Source organism: Varroa destructor, unplaced genomic scaffold, assembly GCF_002443255.2.
Source record: "Varroa destructor unplaced genomic scaffold, Vdes_3.0 BEIS01000002.1, whole genome shotgun sequence".
Taxonomy (NCBI): Eukaryota; Metazoa; Arthropoda; class Arachnida; order Mesostigmata; family Varroidae; genus Varroa; species Varroa destructor.
The window spans coordinates 48762891-48785646 of record NW_019211455.1 but is presented as its reverse complement, the minus strand read 5'-3'; the positions used below and the strand labels follow the sequence as shown (position 1 = coordinate 48785646).

General features: G+C 40.8%; 1 protein-coding gene and 1 long non-coding RNA gene across 6 annotated transcripts in view; one reads left to right on the top strand and one right to left on the bottom strand.

Moving 5' to 3' along the window:
- Positions 1-22756, top strand: part of zip (myosin heavy chain 10) — a 60460-nt gene that overhangs the window by 1607 nt on the left and 36097 nt on the right. For all 5 annotated transcript variants that reach the window (XM_022792892.2, XM_086981427.1, XM_022792890.2 and 2 more), the window contains exon 2: positions 8802-9084. In XM_022792892.2, the coding sequence (XP_022648627.1) occupies positions 8802-9084 (283 nt within the window). The remainder of the gene's footprint in view (positions 1-8801; positions 9085-22756) is intronic.
- Positions 10773-22722, bottom strand: LOC147757928 (uncharacterized). Its single transcript, XR_015322159.1, has 4 exons — positions 21881-22722; positions 21497-21637; positions 20978-21168; positions 10773-16831 (listed from the first exon to the last, which is right to left on the bottom strand). It is a non-coding gene; the product is annotated as an uncharacterized LOC147757928 (long non-coding RNA).

The following is a 22756-nucleotide window of genomic DNA, read 5'->3' as shown; positions in this document are numbered from 1 at the left end:
TGTTAACAGATGGTAATTGTGTGGCGATCTTGTTGCGCTTGCAGTTTGTCGCTTGTTAAGTATTGCACAGTGAACTTGAAAATGCATAACCATAAACATGAATAAGCTCGAACGAGTCTGCCTGCATAATTGTACAGCATTCCTATTTTAACCCCCAGGAAAGGGTTCCAAAAGGGGTTTTACTACAGACACAGCATCTTGCGACGAGACGGGCACTGGGTAGATTTTAGATATCATTATATCTGCTTCTTAATATAATTAAAGGGACAGTTGTGCTTGCCTCGTTGACGCGAGCGGTTTTAAAGCGAGCAAAATAAACAGGACGAAAAACTAACGGAAGTTTTTCATTTTCCAATTTCCCATTTTCGAGTATATATATATATATACTCGAAAATCTCTCTCTCTCTCTCTCTCTCTCTATATATATATATATATATATATATTAAAGTTCTTGCAACAAAGAATTACTGCAAAATTTGAACGGAACTCTAAAGCTTTTAAACATTGTTGAGACCTAAGAAAATTAGTCATATGATTTCCATAATCGCTTAGACGCAGAAATATCGTTCTAATAAAATTTTATTGTACGAAGCAATCTAGTACTGCACCAGTATTTTACTTAGTCGTACAATAATATTTAACCAGAGCTTAAGATATGCTCACATAGATGGTTCAGCGCGAATGATGCTGGTGGCAGTAATATTTGTAAAAGCAGGTGCGGTACCGTTTTCTAATGTGGATAATGAGAAATAAGTTGCTGCTGTCGGTAGGCGAATTAACAAATATTTCGTAAAGAGCAAGCTTTCTTTGTAAGCCGAGAAGTGTTTTGCCAATCGGCTTCATTTTTGGCGCAAAGAAACTTACGAGCCAAAAAAAATCAGCTCAAGTTGGTGACTTTAGGAGGTCATTGAGTTCGAGAAAAACTTAAACGACAAGTATAGACGAGACGGATCCACAGTTCGCTCCTGTCATACTTGATCCTCAGACTTTATACTTTGTTTCATAGAATCCGTTATTGTTTTGCTATTATTTTATCAGCCTGTTTTGATATGGCTTTCGATACTTTTTCGATTTTTTAATGTTTTCTGATACTGTTTTCGGAACGCATGTGAATACGGTTGTTTCGACCTCTGAGGGACGCCTGTTTAACAAGCAGCCTTCGGCCAACTCTCCAACAACGATTGACAAGGTCGGCTTTATTCACAGGATGTAACCCGAGCTAAGTTTTTTCTTTCCATTATAATAAATATGCACGTATCAAAGTAAATAAAGTTATAATGGACGTTTCATAATGATCTTTTTCTGTTTTGTTTTATCTATTGACTATTTTCCTGAGATATCCTTAAGAGAGTTTAAAAACAGCAACGTGCAAAAGGTAACAGTATCCACCCCCTGTTTACGACCGCCTAAATTAATACTACGCTTTGTGGGGTAAACAAGCCGAAAGCATATGATTTGTGACTCCAGCTTCTGTGCAAACTTTCCGAGAAGGAGTTCTAGCAACTCATGAGAAACAAACTTCTTTCTTTCCAGCCTAAACCTTTCTCTCTGAAAGGCATTTTCATTATATATATATATATATATATATCGAAGTGCATCTACTTTATCGTAAGTTAAAAGCGCTGTTGTTGTACACCGTATACCAATGATTAAGCTGCTACTGTTACTGCTGCGATAGCGAATCTATACGGACCGGTCAGCAATATATTAAAAAGGCAGGAACTATTGTTTGAAATTGCACGGCTATGCAGATAGTTTGGTCACACGTTTCTCTATGTGTCTATAGACAGACACGGACACAGTAGCAGATCATGCCAACAGATTCCTGTCGTCAACGTCCTCTCGGGACTGTGTTTCTGAATTCCATCCCTAGTCTCATCGGCCTCCCATCTCGCTTGCTTGGCATATTGTAGGGTAAGCTGTAGAGACGATTGATGATGATAGTGATGATGCAGCTCGTCCGTTGTCCATGTTGACCGGCATGTCGCTCCCAGTCTCGTCTGCCGTTGCCAGCAACAACAACAGCGGCGCGCGCGGCGACTAGCCTGCCGTCAGCCCGAACGATTTAGTGTCAGCCGCAACGTTGATGGTGTTAGAGTGCAGTGACGCTGCTGGCGATGGCGAATGCAGCGGCGGTAGCTAATAGAATTAACCACGACACTGAGGAATCACATCTCAAGAATAGTAGGAAAAAAAGAAAAAAAAGCTTCATTTCGTGTTCCTCCTCCGATGCTTTTCTAGCGCTCTGTTTCTCCCATTTACTGGTTAGCTACTGTAGTTGACTATAGCCGTGCAGTCCTATCGAGCTGTTCGTTAAGTCGCCGATGAACGGTGATTCAACAACGAAATGAACAACGAAACCCGTTGGGCAACTTTTTTGTTGTCGGTGAGCAGCACGTCGTGTATAAGGCGTCTTAATGTCTATGTTGTCACGTTCAAGACCGTTGCGCATTTAACACGGTCGATATGACAGCAGATCTTGAGCCTCACTGCCTTCACCCATTTACTGGGTAGTAGTAGTAGAGGCCTATATCAATCAAGTTGCATATTGTTTTTGATTCAGGCGAATACATTTCGGCATTTCGAATTTTGGTGCGCAATGTTTACTCCTGCATGCTTTTGACATTTATAAAACCAAAATATTAATTTATTTTTTTAGCTCATTTTGGCTTGTAAGCCTTCTGGTACACTAATACAGTAGCAATCAACCAACGTTTGGCATTACAATAAGCGAAGCCTTCAACAGAAGGATGATACGTATAATTGATAGCTCAGCGTATGGATATTTGAACGGCGATGGAAAACAGCAAAGCAGGCAAAAACTATTGTTCTGTCTCTCGAATTTGAAAAACTTGGACAGACAGCTACCATTTGTCAAGTGTCGAGATAAATGTACTTGCACGTGTATTTACCATGACTCAAAAGTGCTCCCATGAATATCTCTTTCTCAAGCTAACTGGATAACTAATATTTTGAACTTACCGTGGCTCTTTCCATATCATATTTACCTCTGACAATATTTGACGGCACTTACCGGCGTTTACAATAAGGTTTGACTGGCCTTTTCGTACGCTTATTTACTTATGCATGCTTCAAAACGAGCGGCTACGCGCACTTCGCTTGGTAACAGGAGTTTTTTAGTAGAGCATTCCAGAACCTAGTAGCGTTAACGGGATGCGACTTAGCGGCGCCGATGGTTAAGATTACTTTTTCTTATTTGCCAGAACACAACTGATACCGACACCCACATTATTCGTCTATAATGTATAATGTAATTGCAGATTTCTTAATAGTTCGCCGTCCGATGATTTTCAGCGACGGTAAAAGTTAGGGACTAAATGTTCATTTCTTGGATCTTTTTATCTGCGTCAATTTATTTCATTTTATAGTTTCGGTGCAGCACAAATGTGTTTGATCGAATGCTTAGGATTTTCGAAAACCTCTTTTACGTCTTGATATCTGTTTTTTGCCACAACTGGCAACTCACAGGGCGGCGTCATTTTTCGGCCATTTGCATTTCTAGATTCCATTTTTACCTATTTATAGACACGTGTATATATAGGCAATCTTCTTAGTGATATCGAACAACTTGTTTCTTAATAACGTAATTCGTATTTTTGAACTTTTACTTCGGGATGTCTATTTCCATGTATATCTTTGACGTTACCTGCCTGTAAGTTGTCATGTATAGAAACGTTATTAGAACTGGTTTAGCTAACACTGAATTTCCAAATCTGGTAAAGCGTTCTTACCGATCTTTGGAACTTATAAACGAATTTACTCTCGGATTTATTATACAAGTACAGCGCCACCCGCCGTCTTCATGTTCCACTTGCTTTTAATCACTAAATATTTTTGGTGGAAGTAACGTCTAATATCGGCCATTTATTCTCAAAATCGCAGAAAAGTAAGAAGTTGCAAATTTCAAAAATCTTAATTTACACTAGCTCGTAAAGACAAACAACAGTTCAATATGAAGCTTAAATTAAATTTTAAGAATATTCGTATAGTCAGCTCGATCTCACGCGCGTGAAAAAAGTTCTTCTGACCAAAAAAATCTACCCAGTCTGACTAGCCTACGGGGCTAATTTGGATTCAATAAACACATTAACTAACAAAGACATTTCATAGCACAGTAGAAGATCCGATAAACTTCGCCTTGCACTGTCTTGCATACGGGCTGGCGAGCCCTGCGCCATGCGTGTTTATATTGGTGATTTAACATGTTAAAACATTGGTAGTATAGCCAGCCTAAACCAAACAGTAACGTTTTTTACGTTGTACTAACACGGCCCACCTAAATCGTTTTAGCTTAGCCGTTAGTTTATCGACCTGGTCGAACGTCAGCAAAAAAAAATTGATTTGCAGGGCATACTTTATAACTAATTAGTTGTGTAAAACGATAGTCTTAAATCTCCTGAGCGTAATTCGTTGCACTAGTTTTGCCTGGTTGGTTTAGTTGATCCATTAGCAACCGTCATCTCGTTGCAGTCGAACGTGGACCACGTACCCTTTTTTGCGTAAAATGGCTAAAGAGTTCCACTCTTCAGTGGCTCTGCTCCCATCTAGCACTTACACTACCAACCTGCTCTAACATTTACTGCGTATTACACTTGACCTTTGCAGACTACTGCTTGAATGTTAATCGACCCCGTCACCTTGTTTGGTTATTCCCGCATTTCCATACGGCCCACATTGAACGGTGATTCTCACATCGTGTGCCGCTTGCGCATGTTTTCTTCTCGTGCATGCTTTGTCGATCGGAACGTATCGACAATTATCCGAGCACCTCGTTATTTAAAGCAGTTTTTAGGCATTATGTACCTAATATATTGAAGGATTTAGCGATGACAGGGCAGCCTGGACGACTCGTCAGTTACAGACGATATTCAATTCTGTCTCGTGGACCTATCTATCGGGTCGTGATAGCTGGCACGTCTGACAGATTGGCGCACTGCTTACCTTGAGCAAAATTTCAGACGAAGCATAACCGTGCGCACATTATTACTCGCTGCGCAGTTTACTCACAAATGTTCAATTGAGCCGCAACGTGGCACGGCTGCTTGTGCAACGTAATAACTCTACATATACTTTTTTAGAGTCCGCCACATATAGCTTGCAGCCGCGCGGGACGTTGACAAGTTTCGTTGTCTTACGCAGGCTAATTTCGAATCGAGTGGAATCACGTAGCGCAGTAGGAATGTAGGAAGCGGTGGCTTTTGCAGGAAAGTAAGCATATGTCGGATTGGGTCCATATTGGTGTCAGCTCTTTTCAGGGCGCAACTATACTGACTGTAAAAGAGATGAGTTCAGTCCATTAGTTCGAGCAAACTTGTTATCCTGGATCTTTAGTAGTTGCGTAGATTAATATATAATAGACGCAGATATCTGCTGTAATAACTTATTCTCTTCCCAATTAAGACAGGCAGCGATTTGCGGTATAAAACATAATTTTCGTTAAACGTAGTTGTGAGGCCACCCGACGCATACACATCATGCATTTATGTAGGTTTCGTCTGAAGCTGCATGCCATTATTGTCCCGAATGCGGGCAGAGTTCCTGGCAACTAACTCATATATTTTTTCCTATGTGGTTAACTACAATATAGCACTGATCTTTCTAAAGCACTGATGTAATTTAAATCCCCTCAAAATATTTTTTATAAGCGGTTGTTATAACGGTACAGAATTGCAAAATGGAATTAAAGAGGGTTCCTTTTGGTTTTCAACCGTTCTCAAACGTGTTCGTGGTGAGTAGTAGAGCATGTTGAGTGCGTAACGGAATAATCGGAAACGAACCTCATTTAAGACGGCATGGGTTTAAAGTGTTTTCTTTGGGATTTCTAGACCTTGGTGTACCAGTGGGTCGTTTCAGTTGACCAGGTGATTCCATGACCTGTTCGATCAGCTGCGCATTGGTACGATGATTACCTGTGTGGTCTTACTTTTAATACTCATTTGTAGCAATTTATTCAACAAGTAATTGTATCTCTGTTTTATTATTAAAAACCGCTGGCAGGATCTCTGATTTGCTCGATGTTCGTATGATTCCACAATCTTCTGCCATGTCAAAAACGTTTCGGAACCGCCAATAATAATTAGCTCTACTCCCAAGAACATTTGGTATACGTCTATAAATGCTAGCAGTTACTACTTCCAGCAGCAGCAGCAGTCGTAAAGTAAGTTTATAGATAATGCGTCGTACAGCTTAAATATTAACAGTTAAAATATTAACGAGCCTACTTACATTGTTACGGAGTTCGAATCCGGATGTAACCACAGTTTGTTTCGCGTTGGAAAAACTAGTTGTCTGAAGCAATGCCTAACGATCTAAGTTACGAACATAAAACTTCAAGCATTTATTATGTTGCAGTTAATCATTCAAGTTATTATTCAGTTCAACAGATTACATTTACGTGTAAGCTTTGACTTATCCGAAGATAAAAATCACTCCAATCCAGGGGAAAAAGTATAACGAGCTTGGTCCGATGATCAGTTTGGTGTAACTCGCTGGTTTCCAATTAAGAGCCCATCGAATTACTATTTTACTAAACACAGCGCAGAGAGTGACAACGTGAAGCAATCGTCTCAGTGTCTACCCTGGCATGTAAGCGTAATTCAAACAAGATCATGTCGGCTGTTCTATTCTAAACACAGCAGTTGAAATTTTACGTCTCTCTAAACTTTAAACTCTCCTGTAAAGTCCGAATCCAAATTAATTGCAACCTACTGTTATTCACTCAAGAGAACAGATTTTAACGATAAAAAAGTCAGCTAAAATACACATCAACGCCAACATCGCCAGTTCCTATATATCATTATCCCTTGAACAGTATCATTGTTTCCTTATCATAAGACCTCCACGCTAAGATTATTATAAAAGGCCTTTTTTCTTTCGCGGTATTTATTCCAACAGCGTTTTCGCGCATGTCTTTTCTTATTTGTCTACCTGGCATAGTCAAGATGGCCGATTTCTGACAATTTTTTGTTTGTTTTTTCTGAGACGCGAATTTTTCGCGCTGTCTTGGAATGTTTGGCCAGGCCGGCGCCTTTTATATTATTGGCCAATTGGAGGAACCGCTCATCACTGAGTGCATCAAATCTCGCTCGTCTATATTCGGCGTTGGGCAATCGCCCGACTGCAGACGAGGCAACTGTGTGGTAGGCCGGAGGCTGCCTGTGGTTTTGGCCAGACTTACGCACCGGGCAATGACTCCGACTTTGCCGACGAATTTTGACGTCTTTCGCTGTGTTCGGTGGATCCATGGATGTAACGAATGACAAGAAAAGACACGGAGCGTTTGCGCGGTAATTTTCAAATAAGGAGTGATTGACCTCCTTCCCGCGTCTTTTTCTTTTCCCCTAAAGAAAATCGGGGGGGGGGGGGCACGAAAGTGGAAGTGGAAAAGGGTTCGACGGTTTATGTTTGTGTTGGAAATGCCATTACTATCATAATTACTATTATTACAAAGAAGCGGGTATGTGTATGATTTCGCTAAGGGAAAAATGAAATCATCGCTCCTTTCACAGAAAACGTTACGTTTCGAGCGTAGAAAAGTGGCCAAAATGGCATCGAGAAATCAGGGAAGTTTTTACGTTCAAAGCAAACGTTGTAAGATAACTGAACAAGATGCAAAAGAGCGGCGTAGTAACCGAGTATTAGAGGCGGGTGTTATGCTATTACACACTGTATTCTTAGTATGATAGGACGGCATTGTAATAAAATCAAAAGAAATCGGACATTAAAAAAACTTAGTAAGGGTGCTTTCTCCCGACTGAAATGAAATTATGGCATTTTTCAAGCCCGACGAATGATCGTTTCTAGAATGCGCCTACAAAATTTCGAAGGAACTATTTTGCTCCAGATCTATGTTGACTTAAAACCTGGCTGATTCTAGTTAGGTTACAATGTTCAACCTAGGATCAAATGTATGAATCTATCTAGGCAGTACGTAATTTAACCAAATACACTAATATGATTACATGATGATTAAGTGGACGCGTTTTGAAACTATGTATTGATATGTCTGTGTCAAAATGCATATTCTATGTATATAGATATATAGATAAATATTATTAAGGTCTTGGCCAAACTTTTGCTGGTAGTTATACAGATATTATTGTGGAAGCTATTACGCAATCTAAGCCAGTGATAGTGCAATTTACAAGTGACGACTTAAGGACTCGACTTACACATAAGTCGGTTTTCTCTGAATGCACAAGCGATTAAGGTAGTTCTCATTTTATTTTATCTACGTAAAAAAAGAGAGCGTACACGAAGTTTGTGTCCCGTGTACATGTTCGTTGCTGCACTTTGCGTGCCACTCCTAAATCCACCATTTTCAACGCGGGTCTAATAGTCCTCTCTTTGTATACATTTTAGAAACCTTATTCTTAATAAAATTACATAGTCATCTTTCGTACTGTATCGGTAATCAAATCGCCCACGTGTTGTTGTTTTGATAGGCTATTACCGTAGGACCGCAGCTTTCATAAAACTGGATTTTTACGCATTCAGTCTTGTGCTTCTATCTCTTTTTAAAGTTTCGACCGTTATTGCCGATCATACAGTAAGTTTTCCTTGAGCAGAATCGGGTTTCAATGGGAACTTAAGGCGCTCCAACTCGGTGCTCTCAGTTGCCATTAGGCAACCCTGCAGTAAACCTATGCTGTAAAATCGAAGTGAATTATTTGCTTACTTGTACTAGACCGAGTGATGGCGACATACCCTGATTTGTTTCCTGATGATTAACTGTTTTTAATAAATCTAATAATTTAATGTTTCTAACTTTTACACTTCAGGTATGACCCAGCCTCGCAGTCGGAGTGGGCTGCAAAAAAGCTTATTTGGGTTCCTCACGAGACCCAGGGCTTTTGCGCTGCGTCGATTCGAGCCGAATTAGGCGACGAGCTCGAGGTCGAGTTGGTCGAAACCAATAAGAAGATGACAGTGTCACGAGATGATATTCAGAAGATGAATCCACCAAACTTCGACCGCGTGGATGACATGGCCGATCTGACGTGCCTTAACGAGGCCTGCGTCTTACACAATATCAAAGAGCGTTACTACTCCGGGCTCATTTATGTAAGTATTTTATATTCTGAGGTTGTATTCAGAATATCTGTCCATTTTTTAAAAATTTTTTTTGTGTGGTACATGGTTTTATTTGATGACAAAATGACCATTTAACAATATCATGCGATTTAATAAATTTGCCCGATTTTGGTCGAACTCAGTTAACGCAGCGAAATGACATAACTGCTTGATATATAGAGTGGCTTCGTTGGTCAGCTGTCTCAGTTAGTGCTATGCTAAACTATGGTTTAATAGTGATTGCTTAAATTCCAAGGAAATGGCTGCCCCGCCACATAGGGCTTTTTACTGTGCACACACAAGCTTAGAATAATACGTCTGACTATAAGGAATAAATGGGTCGTTTTCGAAGAAACTGAATGACCTATGTGACCGCATCTGCCCATGCGGTTAAACTGGTGGCAGTTTGAAAAAGATTTTTCGCCTAACGATTATGAGATATATGGAAAGATCCGCGAATTGCGTATCACGAATACTTGCACTTACAACGTCTCGGTTGGGCAAAACGCATAGCATATCTCTAGTTTATCGGGTTTTTTGAAACAGTGCTGTATAATAGTTGTGTACTGTTCCATGTCCTGCACAGATCAATACATCAATTAAATTAATTATTATCAATAATATATTTTTATCACGGTATTACAGAGAGCCAGCAATTTCTACGATGTGTTAAAGGTAACAGACCTTACGCGTTACCCCTTGCCCGACACAAATAAGTCGAGCATCTTTATATATATTTTGTAAAAGATTGCTGACCACCAAGTATTCGCTGACGAATCATGAGTTTAGCTCATTTGCCGAGCCGTTTTGACGTGCATTGTAGTAGCGTTTGCGATCTGCTGCGATTAGAAATAGTCTTCCACGACGATGGGCTAATATATACCACGCAAGCTTTCTTCATTCGCTCCATTACCGCCGCTCAGGACATATTAATCTCCTTCCTGCCGGCGAATTTTATTCACTGGGGCCGAGATCAGGTGCTTTTGGTGTCTGCCGATCCCTCAAAAACGTCGGTAGTCCGATAAGCGGAGTGGTGACCGTTCGACTGCAGCAAGCTGCTACTTTCAAATGTGTTCAAGTGCGTCCTTTGCCAGATCTAATTTGTAAAGACTGGACTCGATTTTCTTGACTAGGAACCGTAGCTGCAGCAATGGCAGTCGGCCATAGTCAACCGGCGGCTCAATTTCAAGCATGTTATGATACATCGCCAATGCAGTTTAAGCGTTGGACTCTTATCCAATATGTGATGGTCTTCCTCAATGTTGTCGTAACGCGCCGAAATGGTTCGTACAGCTACTGACTGGCTTCACAGACAGAGACGCCAGGGAGAATGTTGTCTCCATTTCGCAACATTGCACAACACTACGTCAGGGTATGGTAACAATGTTACAAATCTTGTTTTGTGACAAGTTTAGGAAGTGGCCGCCGTCCTATTGAATTCCTGTCGTTGTCATTAGTCATACGACTAATACTAATTATTATATAATATATATAGTGACATAATAAGGAAACTACACATCTACATTTGTATTTTGTTCTTAAAAAAATGGTTTATCTAATCTGTGCGTAGTTAAAACGCCGGCTAACGGTGGCTATTTTGTTGTGCGATTTTGCTTTATCCAAATCTTAGGATTACGTAAGTAGCCATTGGCATTATTTTAATTAAAGACACTGTTTAGATTCGCTACCCGAAGCTAACTATTCAAAGATAAAGGCATATAGAAATAATGATTCCATTCGAGAGAGAATAGTTGCGTACTACGGCTTTGGGTAGTAACGCCAAATACACGTTCGCATGGTTGGATACAACAAGTATATAATGAATAAAAAAACAGTCTTTTCCACAAAAATTATTATTATAATAAATTATCCGTTTATTATGTAGGTAAATTATATTTGTGTCGCGTTTATTGAAGTATTTAGGGCAAGGGGTAGCATTAAGCCATTTTCCCCATATAACTGAAGCGTTAGCTACGTTTCTTTACGCGGTTAATGTAGAACTTTGCCGCTGAGTCAATATTTTTAACATTGCGCAAGGCACCGAAAAACTTGGCACCTTATCGATTTCACTGCACTCAACAAGTTCTCGATTTTACTCAACAGATAATGAAAGGTAGTCTTGATATTGTATCATGCAGTGGAAGTCTGGCTTGAAATCATTGAGATTTGGAATCTGAGACCCTGTTCCTTGTACCATCTTAGGTAAATTGTTCCCTTGCACAGATAGACTGCGTAATGAGTGAGAGACCCTGAAAGCTATAGCGATCGATGCAAATCGAAGCATTATTCTGTTCTTCATGAAGTGCTTGCAACAGACGCGTGCACCTATGAACAAAATCCTCTTTCAGCCAGCAACGACAAGAGAAACAATAACAGGCACATCTTTAGGCGGTGAATGTGAACTTGAATCGCTGCTGTCACTGTACCCTGCCAGCGTCGTCGCTGGCCGGCGCAATCCAGAGATGTCAATCGTTCCTTCGCTCGACGGCTTCGAGGTGCCTCTTCGTCTCTTCGTTGATGCTCCTCGATTGCCATAGCAGCAATGGCGGATGGGGCAGTAATGGCAACGGCAACAGCGGCAATTGGCGAGCAAACGCCTATCCTCACCTAAGCATCGATTCGGTTTGGTACGTGTACTAATAGCGCTATCACTGTATCGTTTAAGCATCTAGATATTCGACAACGGTAACAGCATACTGTACCTAAGCAGAAAAAGCAAAGTCGTTTAAAGGCAACTACTAAATAAAAACGGAAAATGCCCAAAGAAGATACACGACAATGACAACAACAGAAACAACAAATAAGGTGACGGACCGATTCATGACAACTTTGCCAACAGCGCGATAAACAAGCAGATGGGTACCCTAAAACGGTAGAATATTGAAGGGATATATTAACGAACGAACATCGTACGAAAAACCTATCGTCACGCTAGCCATCCCCGAATGACCAGAAGACTCTTTTTCTACAATGCTATAGATCTAATAATGATTACTATTATTATTGTACATCTATGAAAATGTTTGTGTCTCAGTATTCTAGTCGAGATCGAGCGATCGAGTGAGAACGATGCTATTTTTTTGTAGGGGTAGACTTTTGCAGATTCGGACGATTCCGTGATCATTCGATCAGCAATAGCAATTGAGCGCAATCACTAAGCAATGCCCGGCGCTTAATCGTTACCTATTACTTAACATAAGTGGACCATACGGCCAAAAAATGTTACAAGTACCATAATGAACTACTAACTGAGAAAGATGACAGATTCTCGTATACCGATTGTGTTGATGGAGGTGGTGTGAATAATAACAGCAGGCACACGTATATGGATGAGCCTGGCTAAGAGAATGATGTCAAATGCCTGGATACTATAAAAAATGATGAGAGAAGAAAAGGCCTGTAGGCATTTAAAGTCAAAAGTTACAGCCGGCCGGTTGAAACTTTCCGCTAAGCCTTATCGTAATGCTAAACTTGCCGCTGCCATATACGTTGTATGGTTATATCACCTGATAATATACGTGACTCTCAGCATTTCTTAACCCTAATGCTGGCCTATATTGTAAACGCACATAAGCGGTCTCTGTTGAAATTTTTAACTGGTAACCCATTATGTCAACACTATACATGCGTACGCATATAGCAACAGTAAACTACTGGGTGCAGGTGGAGACATTCGCGTTCGTTATATCGATGTATTGTATGACGTGTTTCTGTTCTTCGCCATTCGTTTTCGTACCTGGCTTTGAAAGTGAGCGCCTCGCACGAAGGTACTTGACAGAGGTGTACAAGCTACTTTGCTTAATAAACTCTTAATCATGTCGATAATGTCCTAAAAATATATTCAAACCTTTAAAGCCTTCTATGAGGCCATAAAGGAACGGTTTTTTCAGGGCTTCACAGTCACTACACTAGCCCGCTTTAACCGAGCTATTGAATTTTTAATCTGCGTCCGATATTACAACAAACACAGGTGTGACATACGCGCATCTCATCAAAAAAGCACGCTACGACTGTCCAAATGCACTTAATAGTACAATTGCTTGCCTTTAGTATTAGCACACCAAAAGCTGAAACGCCCTGATATTCTAATCCTTCCTCCTTACTTTCGCACATTTTCATCGCACCGTTCCATGGACTATGGCTTCGTACTTTTATTGATTTTACTATCGTTTTTGTGGGTGGTAATGAGTACTGATGGGTGCGTGTGTTCGTCGTGTAAGTATCATGCAAGGTTTTTTTTGCTGAATGAGGGACATCGGCAATTCGTACTTTGCCTGGAAAGCAGAAGTCGATAGCTGGCAGAAGATGGAAATCATAGCATTGTTACTAACAGAAGAAGAATATCAAAGGTGGGCGAAGCCATACTGGAAAAGAACCATTGAGTGATACACCAGCTATCTGACGCCATTTCCTGTCCGCAGAGAAAGGGAACAATAACTTCTCCTAGATCAAAATTGTGCAAAACGTGATCGATATTGCTGATTTACGTCACTTTTCGGTTAACGAAGATTTCTCGTTCTGCAGGCAGTGCAAGGTAGTCTTTCCAAGTAGTAAATCATATTGTGGATGGAGGAAGTAATACAGTGATAATAGTAACAATACATTAATTAATTACCGTATATTATAGTAATATCGATTAGTGAACATTGTTATGGACACGGACAACATTTCTCATTAACTGATTACCCATGTGACAATTTTCTGGCTAATTTTGAACTAAAAGTAACTCTCGCATGTCGAAGCTCGATTTCGGTCGGCCAAAAATTTCGAACGGCCGAATTTCCTTCGCAGTCCGGAACTACGCACAAAGCTACTGCAAAGCAAACTGTTTTGTATCTCTTAGAGACAGCCAAAACGGCTGAGATTATATGCTATATATGCTTGTTGTTTAAATTGCTCAGGTACAAGATCTGTAAATATTTGTTCCGAAAATTGCCGGGAAGTCGTCGGAAGACTTCGACGTTTGAGCCATCTCTTGGAATTGCTGTGACGCGACTTTTCAAATGTGCCGTGATCACATCAGATAGATTAAACAATCGTTCTACACAAATTGATTTCAATTTAATTATTACTTTATTCTAACGGGCTAAACAGTTCGGTAAATGCTAAAGCTTGCAAGTGTGCGAGGCTGTGTGAGACATTGTCTTCCAGTTATTACGAATAGGAAAAACAGAGGTCATTTATTAGCCTGTTATTGAATAAACAATGTTAATATCAATAGAAATTGCACTGTTCCATATGATCTTTTGGTTGACATGCATGACACGTTCAACTATCGAGGATCGAAGACCAGGTCACCTTAAAGGCAGCCATCGTCGGGAATGCCCTAGAAACGGCCGCTGGACATTTTTCGTTTTTTATTAGCGGAATAGATTGGTTCACTAGGCCATTTCCAAGTCGATCTGAAGCCGATGTTTCACCGGCATTGCCCTGGTCGACGTCTATTAGACGTAGATGGGTCGGGTTCAGTTCTGACCGACGGATCGTAAACGCTGTTCCAGAGATATTAGTCGATAAATTTTACCGTGCCTATTTCAAATAAACTTATAGCTTACGTTAAAATAGACGGTCCACGTCGTGGATCAGTGAGCCAGTGTCGGAGTAATATCCGGTGACGTCAGAGCTCTGAAGCATGTCCACTTGTCTCGTCTTTAGCGAACTGGCCGTTGCAGTTGGTTGTTGGCCGAAGTCATCGGCGGGAGAGCTCATGGCTTTGGTTGAGTGAAGCATCACCACATGGATGGTAGATGCTTAATAGTCAATGTCGAGCAGCGTTGCTTTTGAGTTGCGGGGTCTAGCATACTATATGCGTGAGTAGCCGCGTCAGTCTGTTGTTATCGGGAACTTATTGCCAAGTCGATAGCACTAGTGTTATTATGCCTCTAGGCCTTGAGTTCTTGCTCGTGCTGGGCAGGAAATTGGGAATCGTCGCTGAAGTTGTTCACGGAACCAGCTCATAAAAAAGCCCGGTTTGTGGCTCTATCAAACGCATTGTGCAATGCACGATAGTGACATCAGGCTCAATATCGTTAATCCATTTAGGAACACTTAGGTTTTCTAGCCAGAGCGTCGAACACTAGCGCCATTTCGCTTAAGAGAAAGCAGTTCGCGAAAAACAAGTTGCTTTATTCGTATTGTGTACAGGATGATCTTCTGACGCAACGATAGCTCAGAAATCCGGCATGCTTTTAGCCATGCTTAGTGTGTGAGTTGAATGTTGGCGCAAGTACTCGGGGCAACCCGAAATCGGTGTACAGCTGCGACCCATATGCATATCGTTTTTCAACTATAACGATCCGATGCTCCTTCAGTGGACCAAACTATCTCAAAGTATCTCAGACGCCATGCTCTTGGTATTAGTGTCTCTTTACATGTGACAAACAATAGTAATAGATGCATCGACGCTTCATTGTGGTATACGTATATAGCTATATCTTCACCAATGCCAGTAGGAATTTAAATGCTTCGGAGAATAATGCCTTTGCATTGGCTGATTTTGCTCGATAGCACTTACCATGTCCATCGTTGTCAGTATATAGTAAGCCACAGATGTGTAAGGATTGTGCCAATTTGGTACGGTGCGGGAAGTGACGGTGACTTGTGGGCGGTGGACGCACGAACCTTTATTTCGATATCTTGGGTTATCTCTACGAATGGGCATGTATACATAATTTAAGGATTGTTGATGCTTTCGTCCTATGCGGCGGCGAAGACAAGCCCAAGCTTGAAAAATCATTGAAAGCTCTGATATGTTTACTATATCAAAGAAAGGCAGTGCACTTCTCGATAACAAACCATATTTAAACTGATTATATTTTTACTGCAAGCTCTATTCCTGTATTACTGCTCTGTCCCTTCCGCTTTCTATCCGCGGACTCGCAAGAGAATTAGCAGAGCGGGATGCAAACGCGACAAAGATGGCGCCGTTTTTGTTCCGCTAGAGATGTTCTCTCCTTTCGTTTATGCTGCTGATAGCCGTCGTTCTGTGTCGCTGTCGTCGTCGTCGTTTTCTCGTTTCGATAATCGTCAGCCAGCAAGGCAGTCCGCGCTCAACAGACAACAGACAGACGGCGGCGGTGCCATACGCGCGCTGCCGCTGTTGATTTCGAGAAGGCAGCACAGCGACGATCGCGCACAAGCTAAAACAAAAAGAAGAGCAGCCATAGGCATAGACCAAATGAGACATAGTAGAGATAAAGACGCAGAACAATAGTATTAGCAATGCGATGGTGTTGTTGTTGTTGCGGTCGACTTTGGAAGATTTCTGCTGATAGCGACAGCACAAGCCAAAAACGCATTGGCAACCAACGGAATTTAGCTGTCAGCTAAAAGCATGCTATGCCGCGTCAAATCGACGACACTTAGTGGTGCAACTGCCATTTTGCTATGGGGTCTCGCTCCTTCGGCAGCTATTTCTGGTGCTAAAAGTATTGACTGTGACGTCTGTCGTTGGCGTCTATGCCGGTGGCGCACTCGCACCGTTACAAAGGGCTCAGCGTGTCCCTAGTCACTAGAAATCGAAGTGCTTTCAAGAACGAGCGGGCAAAGACGATTGTCTCTTTGTTATTATTGCTAAATTCGTTTGTTTTTTTCGGTCGTCCCTTCGTCCAAGAAATGAAGCCACGCGAAAATGAAGATGAGGAAGAAGTTGGAGGGTGATGTCAAGTGGTCGTCGAGCTACCGTCAACGACCAGTAGCAATTGCCATGGCCGTCAATATTGACGATGACTTCGCCACACTGGAAGGAGAAAGAAACAAACATAGAAAAGATAATGTATCTATCATCAGCGATCTCTCTGTCCATGGGGTTGTGAGCGTCTGCCAAGCATCGCAGTGTTTTATGGGTAAAACTTCCACAAATCAAACATTCTATTAATGTGTTGCAAGAACCAAATGCATGAGACAAGCCAAACTCGCTGCAGCCTATGTTCGATTCTATTTTTCGCCTTGTAGCTATTAAAGTTTAAGTCATTTTCTCGGCACATTTCAGCAAACGCCCTCTTTATTTGTAGGTTTGCCCGCTTCATTATTTCCACTTTGGTAGAATTTTTGAAAATGAAATTGAGGTTTTTTGGTACTCCTCAATGTTACAATACCCTTTTCGAACCAGCAGATAACTTGGGAGAACAACTGTCTTGCGAATTACACAGCCTAGTCAGTGGCATGGCTCTAATTAAGGCTTCGGCAGGGTTTTTCAGTGCATTCACGCGGCTTAATGTCGACTAGTAAAAGGCGTACTTTGAAGAATTGCCGCAGTAATCCAACGCAGAGTCCTAATAAAATATTCCGAAATCGAGCTTTTTTAACAAGCGTCTGGACTGATTCTTTGCAGATTATGGATATCATCGAACTTAGATTGAATGCATTGCAAGCTACCATGATGTTCAAGTTGTTTTAACTTACCAAGTTTAATATGCACATTCTAGTTTTCTCGGAAATTCAGTTGGAGTAGTCGCTTCGTCGTTTGCGACCCACGGCCCGATGAGACAAACTGACAAAAAAAGAGTGACTCAATAGCGCGTCACGGCCGAGTTTTGATATCGCTATTCTGCCTTGGCTTTTCTGCTTCTGTTACTGATCCAGCATCGTCGTTGTGCCACCGCCTTCATGCCGCTTATTGACGGTTTACGGCGGTCTATTGTTTCTTTGTGGCGATGTTGGTATATATCGATTTCTGTTCCTCTCATCAGTAATACATCGTCACTGTTTATTTAGTAATTAACAACGATTTCTGAGCTAAACTGTGTTATACAAAAATCTATGAAGTTGGTTTTTGCGGTTCCCCTTTGAGAGAACGTGACGCCTTTATTTTTTTGCCACATAACTAGTTACAATAATAAAAATACGAATCTAACTACGGAAAGTAAATAGTGTTCAACATCAAAAATGTGTCATTTACACGGCAGTCAAATGCTAGCTGTGCATACTTATTAACGGTTCAATTAAACCAGGTGTATGACAAAAGCCCAGTTACGCAATTAATAAGAGGGCGGAATGCAGAAGGCAAAAAACAATAACAATGGTTAGTTGTGTGTTCTTACAGCGGCATTATCGGAAACATCAACATTTCGAATCGAGAAGAGAGAGAGAGACGAACGTTCAAATCGTTTCTGGTTCAGAATGATTTAAATATTTTATTTTAAAACTCCCAGAAAGCTCAGAGTGAAAGCATATAAGGAGGACCGCCGTTCTTGACCGAGTTTACCCTGATACTACCTTCGATTTTCCTTTAACAAAATCACGATCCATGACCCTCGATTTAAATACAACATCTTTACTCTATATCTATATGCAAAACAACGGCTTGTAGCATTATCAGCATTGTATATTGATATTAGCATAAATAAGATGAATATTTGCCTCTTGGCTTTCTACACCGTAACGTACTGACCTCCCTCGGAGCATGTACAGCAGAATCGGAACGAACCGAAGCCAAAATAACTTTCTCCGTCTCTTATGACAAATTGAGCGAGCTACGCCTCTTTTGAGTGAAAAATAGCGCAGGGGAGTAAGTTGTGAGCAAACTATTTGGAAGCGTTACATTTGGCACTGTTCGCACTACACGAAAACTATTTTAGCTATTCAAGGGGCTTCTCCTGTCAACAATGAAAGCTGTGAAATCCGTTTCCTCCAGCTCAGTTCACTGTAGGGCGTGAAGTTTTCCCCTGTATTGAGTTTCTTCGAGTCGGTACAAACATAAACGGACGATTTACTAACAATAACAATTAACTTGCTTCACAGATTATCCAGCAGGAACAGTGACGGATCTTTAAGTTTTTTGAGGATTTTGCTTTCTAGCACAGCTCTCCTCATTCGCCACTGTTTCAACTTGATTAGGACAACACAGAGAATCAATGAAGAAAGGTGGTTTGAAGTCATGTGGACGATTCGCTGTTACATGACATTAATGAATCATATCGGAGGTCCCTATTTGTTTTGGGCGTCTTTATGAAGCTTGAATAGTCCATTAGCAAGCCAGACCATAACGTAGACTTGTTTTCATATTTCCGTTTCCTGAACGGTTCATAACGATTATAAGTAAATTTGCCCTTGCTTGGGGGCTACCGAGCTTGCATGCCAACACGCCTATACGGACTAGACGATTCAATCAATCAAAAAAATTAAAGTTGAAAATCGAGCATGGCAGATGGTTCAGTCTTTCATTTGTACATAGCAAAGCTACGTCATGAAATGAGTATATATGAATAGTTTTATGCCACGTCTCTCAATATAAAAACCTGTAATTTCTATTTAACAAATGTTATTCTATTCGCTGCACGCTTTCATATGAAGCACCGTGAATATTTAATTGTTGCTATTATTAATTAAATATTTAACTATATACGTTGTCGCTCTTTTAATAAAAAAGGATAGAGGGTGTTCAGTGTTGCCGTTTTGACTACTATTCCCTTTGACTTACTGTAATTTTTTTCGTTATTTAATCGAAGCTCTATAAGCAGAACTGAAGATTATAATGGATTTGGCCAAGCTTGTCGTTTAGCATTGTCTCTGTCCACTGTGTACGACGGTTCTACCGTACAATACAAAGTAACTATGAACATAACGATTATAACGGGGCGTCTATTGCGTTGTGACAACTACCACCCCATGCGGCCAATGTTATATTACTAATTATCTTGTTGTACGGTGGGCAGTTGTAGCATGCGTAACTTCGTGCGATAGATGGCGTGTGAATAGATTTTAAGCATCGACAGGATACGGCATTTTAAACGTCGATAGATTTCTACTCTTGACTTCGTCTGCTTTTAAGTAGCCCTAAAGGAAGTTTATAAAATTTACACTGCCGCCTAACGGAACGGGCCACGTAAGGAAAACTAAGGAAATTATTGTCCTACTGCTGTTTTCTCCAGGTCATCGATTTCCGTTGAGAACGATTGTTGAATTTCATTGCACTAATACTTCCAAGGATTCTGCAGGAGCTAATGGTTTAACAAAGAAGTTGATTATTATTATGAAGCAATGAACAGTTTGTATTTGTGAGGCATAAAGTAGCGGAGGCCAAACGGAGTTGATGGCAGGCGCTACATCAATGTACTCTTTCTGCGTCATCCATTCATGCAAATGTTACACTAAACGGGACGGTCGTTGGTATCGAGCATAAATAGATTCGTCTCTGGTCAGCAACGCTCGTTTCAATGAAAAAGTGCAAAGAAATTACAGATCGATACGTTGCAGACGGTGGCGGCTAGTGTTACCACAAGAGTAAAGTGAAATATTACAGAAAAGGTACGATACCCGACGACCGCTGCGCGAAGCTTTGGATCGAAGCAGTCGAACTCCGTGGGCCTGTGAGCAAACTTATCGCTCCGCTCACATATTCAAAAAAGTATGGAAGGTATGTACGATGACGCACGATGTATGATTCAGTGTGGCGGCGATATCATCGTAACATAGACGCTTTTGCTGGCTATTCAAATGTATCGAGGTGTCGGGTTGTTCGATTAGAAATAAATAGCTTTAGTGGATTCGACAGAATCCTCTCTAGCTCCAGATCATCTAACAGTAACAGTGCCTAAATTCAATGGAAATTTCGCTTTAGCTAAAAGAAGGTCAAAGGATTTATTCGTCGATTTTATGTAACGTGAATTCGTGTCATTGGCAAATGTCATAAAACAACACGGGCAGAATCATCATAAATCCGGATGAGAGTTATGCATTGATTAAATGTCAAACTCAGCCACACTCGTTGTTGTTTTATATCGAAGTAGACGTCGGCAGATGTCTACCAAATTCAAAGTATGACTATTTGAAAAAAGTAGTATATGATATACTGTTCCGCCTGTCCGTGCCAGAATTTCATGGATTTTATCATGCATGTACGTGTATCTATCATGCATAAAATGATGGACAAGTGGACACTTACACCGGCTACCGTCGGTTGCCATTGAGACAAAGTACATCGAGGCAGAGATAAAGACGTTTAGGTATCCAGCTGTGCGAAATTTACACTGGCACATGACAACGACTCAACTGACCGCTGCCATGGCACGATATATGGCGGAAAATCTATTTTACAGTTAATTCCATCCTTCCATAGTGCTTAAAGTTTTTTCTCTGAAAGGGGCGAAGATCTTTTCAGGTTTCTACTTTACGACTATTTAGATTTTGAACAACATCTTGAATTAGTGGTAATTATTTTCTAACAAACCTACGTTATGTGTCGGCTATTTCATCTATTGTCTTAATGCTGCACTGTTGATAACGAGTATTATATTAGCATTATATACCTTTTTCTTTGGATTTGAAAAGGTGTTGCCCCACTTACCTCACTCACACTCTGTTATCATTACCTACAAAAATAGGCTGCCATTATCGTGAGGGTGTACTAATAGCAGGTACTAGGATCTGTTTGAGCTTAACTGACCTATTGTTGTCTACTTACAAATAGTCGGCTTTTACTCTCAGAATCCGGTCAGACGAAATGATGATGATGCCGAATGTAACGGATGTAAGGGATGACGTTTGCGTGACGATAAAATTTCGATATTTCTCGAAATCAGTTGTAGAGAAGCTTTGCTGACGGCTACGTTTTTCCAATATAAAACGATCGTTGTTATTATGTTAATTTCATAATGTCACTCTATTTTTACATTTAAACGCCTGAAAGCTTACTTCACAATTGAATCGTTTGCTGCGCGTGCACTATCTAAGAATCGAAGTGCTGAAGACGGTTTTAACAGCCTGGTTAAGTGTTCCAAAATGATAGATCATTTTCGAAATAGCTAGAAGTATTTTTGAAAATATCTGAGTTCTTGCAAGAATTTACCTCTTCCAATCGTAGTGCTCAATGATGAGTTCAGTACGCTGCCCATAGATCCCTATTAAGCTGACTAGGTACGAAGCAAACACTTCGTTTGGGAGTCAAAATGATCTTATATGAACTGCGTTGGTGGCCAGATGCTACCAACTATTAGCGTTGACCGTTCTATAAACGCTAGTGTCCTACAAATCCATCGCTCCTGTTTGCTGTCTATCTGTTCGGCTGAACGTGTGTATTATAACGGAGGAATACGATCTCGCAATTTAGAATAAGCGAACGCCTATTGTTTCCGGTAAAATTCAGATCAGATAATCTGCGACAACGCATCGACGTAAGCAGCTCACCAAAATGATTATGATAGCTTTTGATCGGCTTGTTTACACTATTTCTCTAGTTTCTGACCAGAGGCCTGTTACCCTTAATGGAACGGAAACAAAAGCAGTGAACGGTGATAAAGATGGCATCGGAATACCACGCCTGAAATGGGTCAGCGCAGATTTATGTAGATATTGAGATATACACATTTCATAAGAAGTGAACGCTCGTTTAAAGGTAAAGTGTGGCATAATATTCACTCGATGCCTCCTGTTCAATGACAATAAAACGAAATAGTGCCCAATTCTATGGTCTACAGCATAGAGATGAGCAGTATGTGACTAGGGCATAGTATTTTGCGAATGGACTTCTAAAAACAGACCGATTTAGGTGCGAAATCTGTATTTGTTGAGTTACCGGCCGAACGCTATTTTCCTACAAGCTTCACATTCGTTGAATATAGGAACTGTTCATAAGGGTTGATCTATAAAACGGCTCGATTGCACATGCCGCTGCACGATATGTACGAACAGATAAACAAACTAAGCTGCATCGAAAGTGACACGT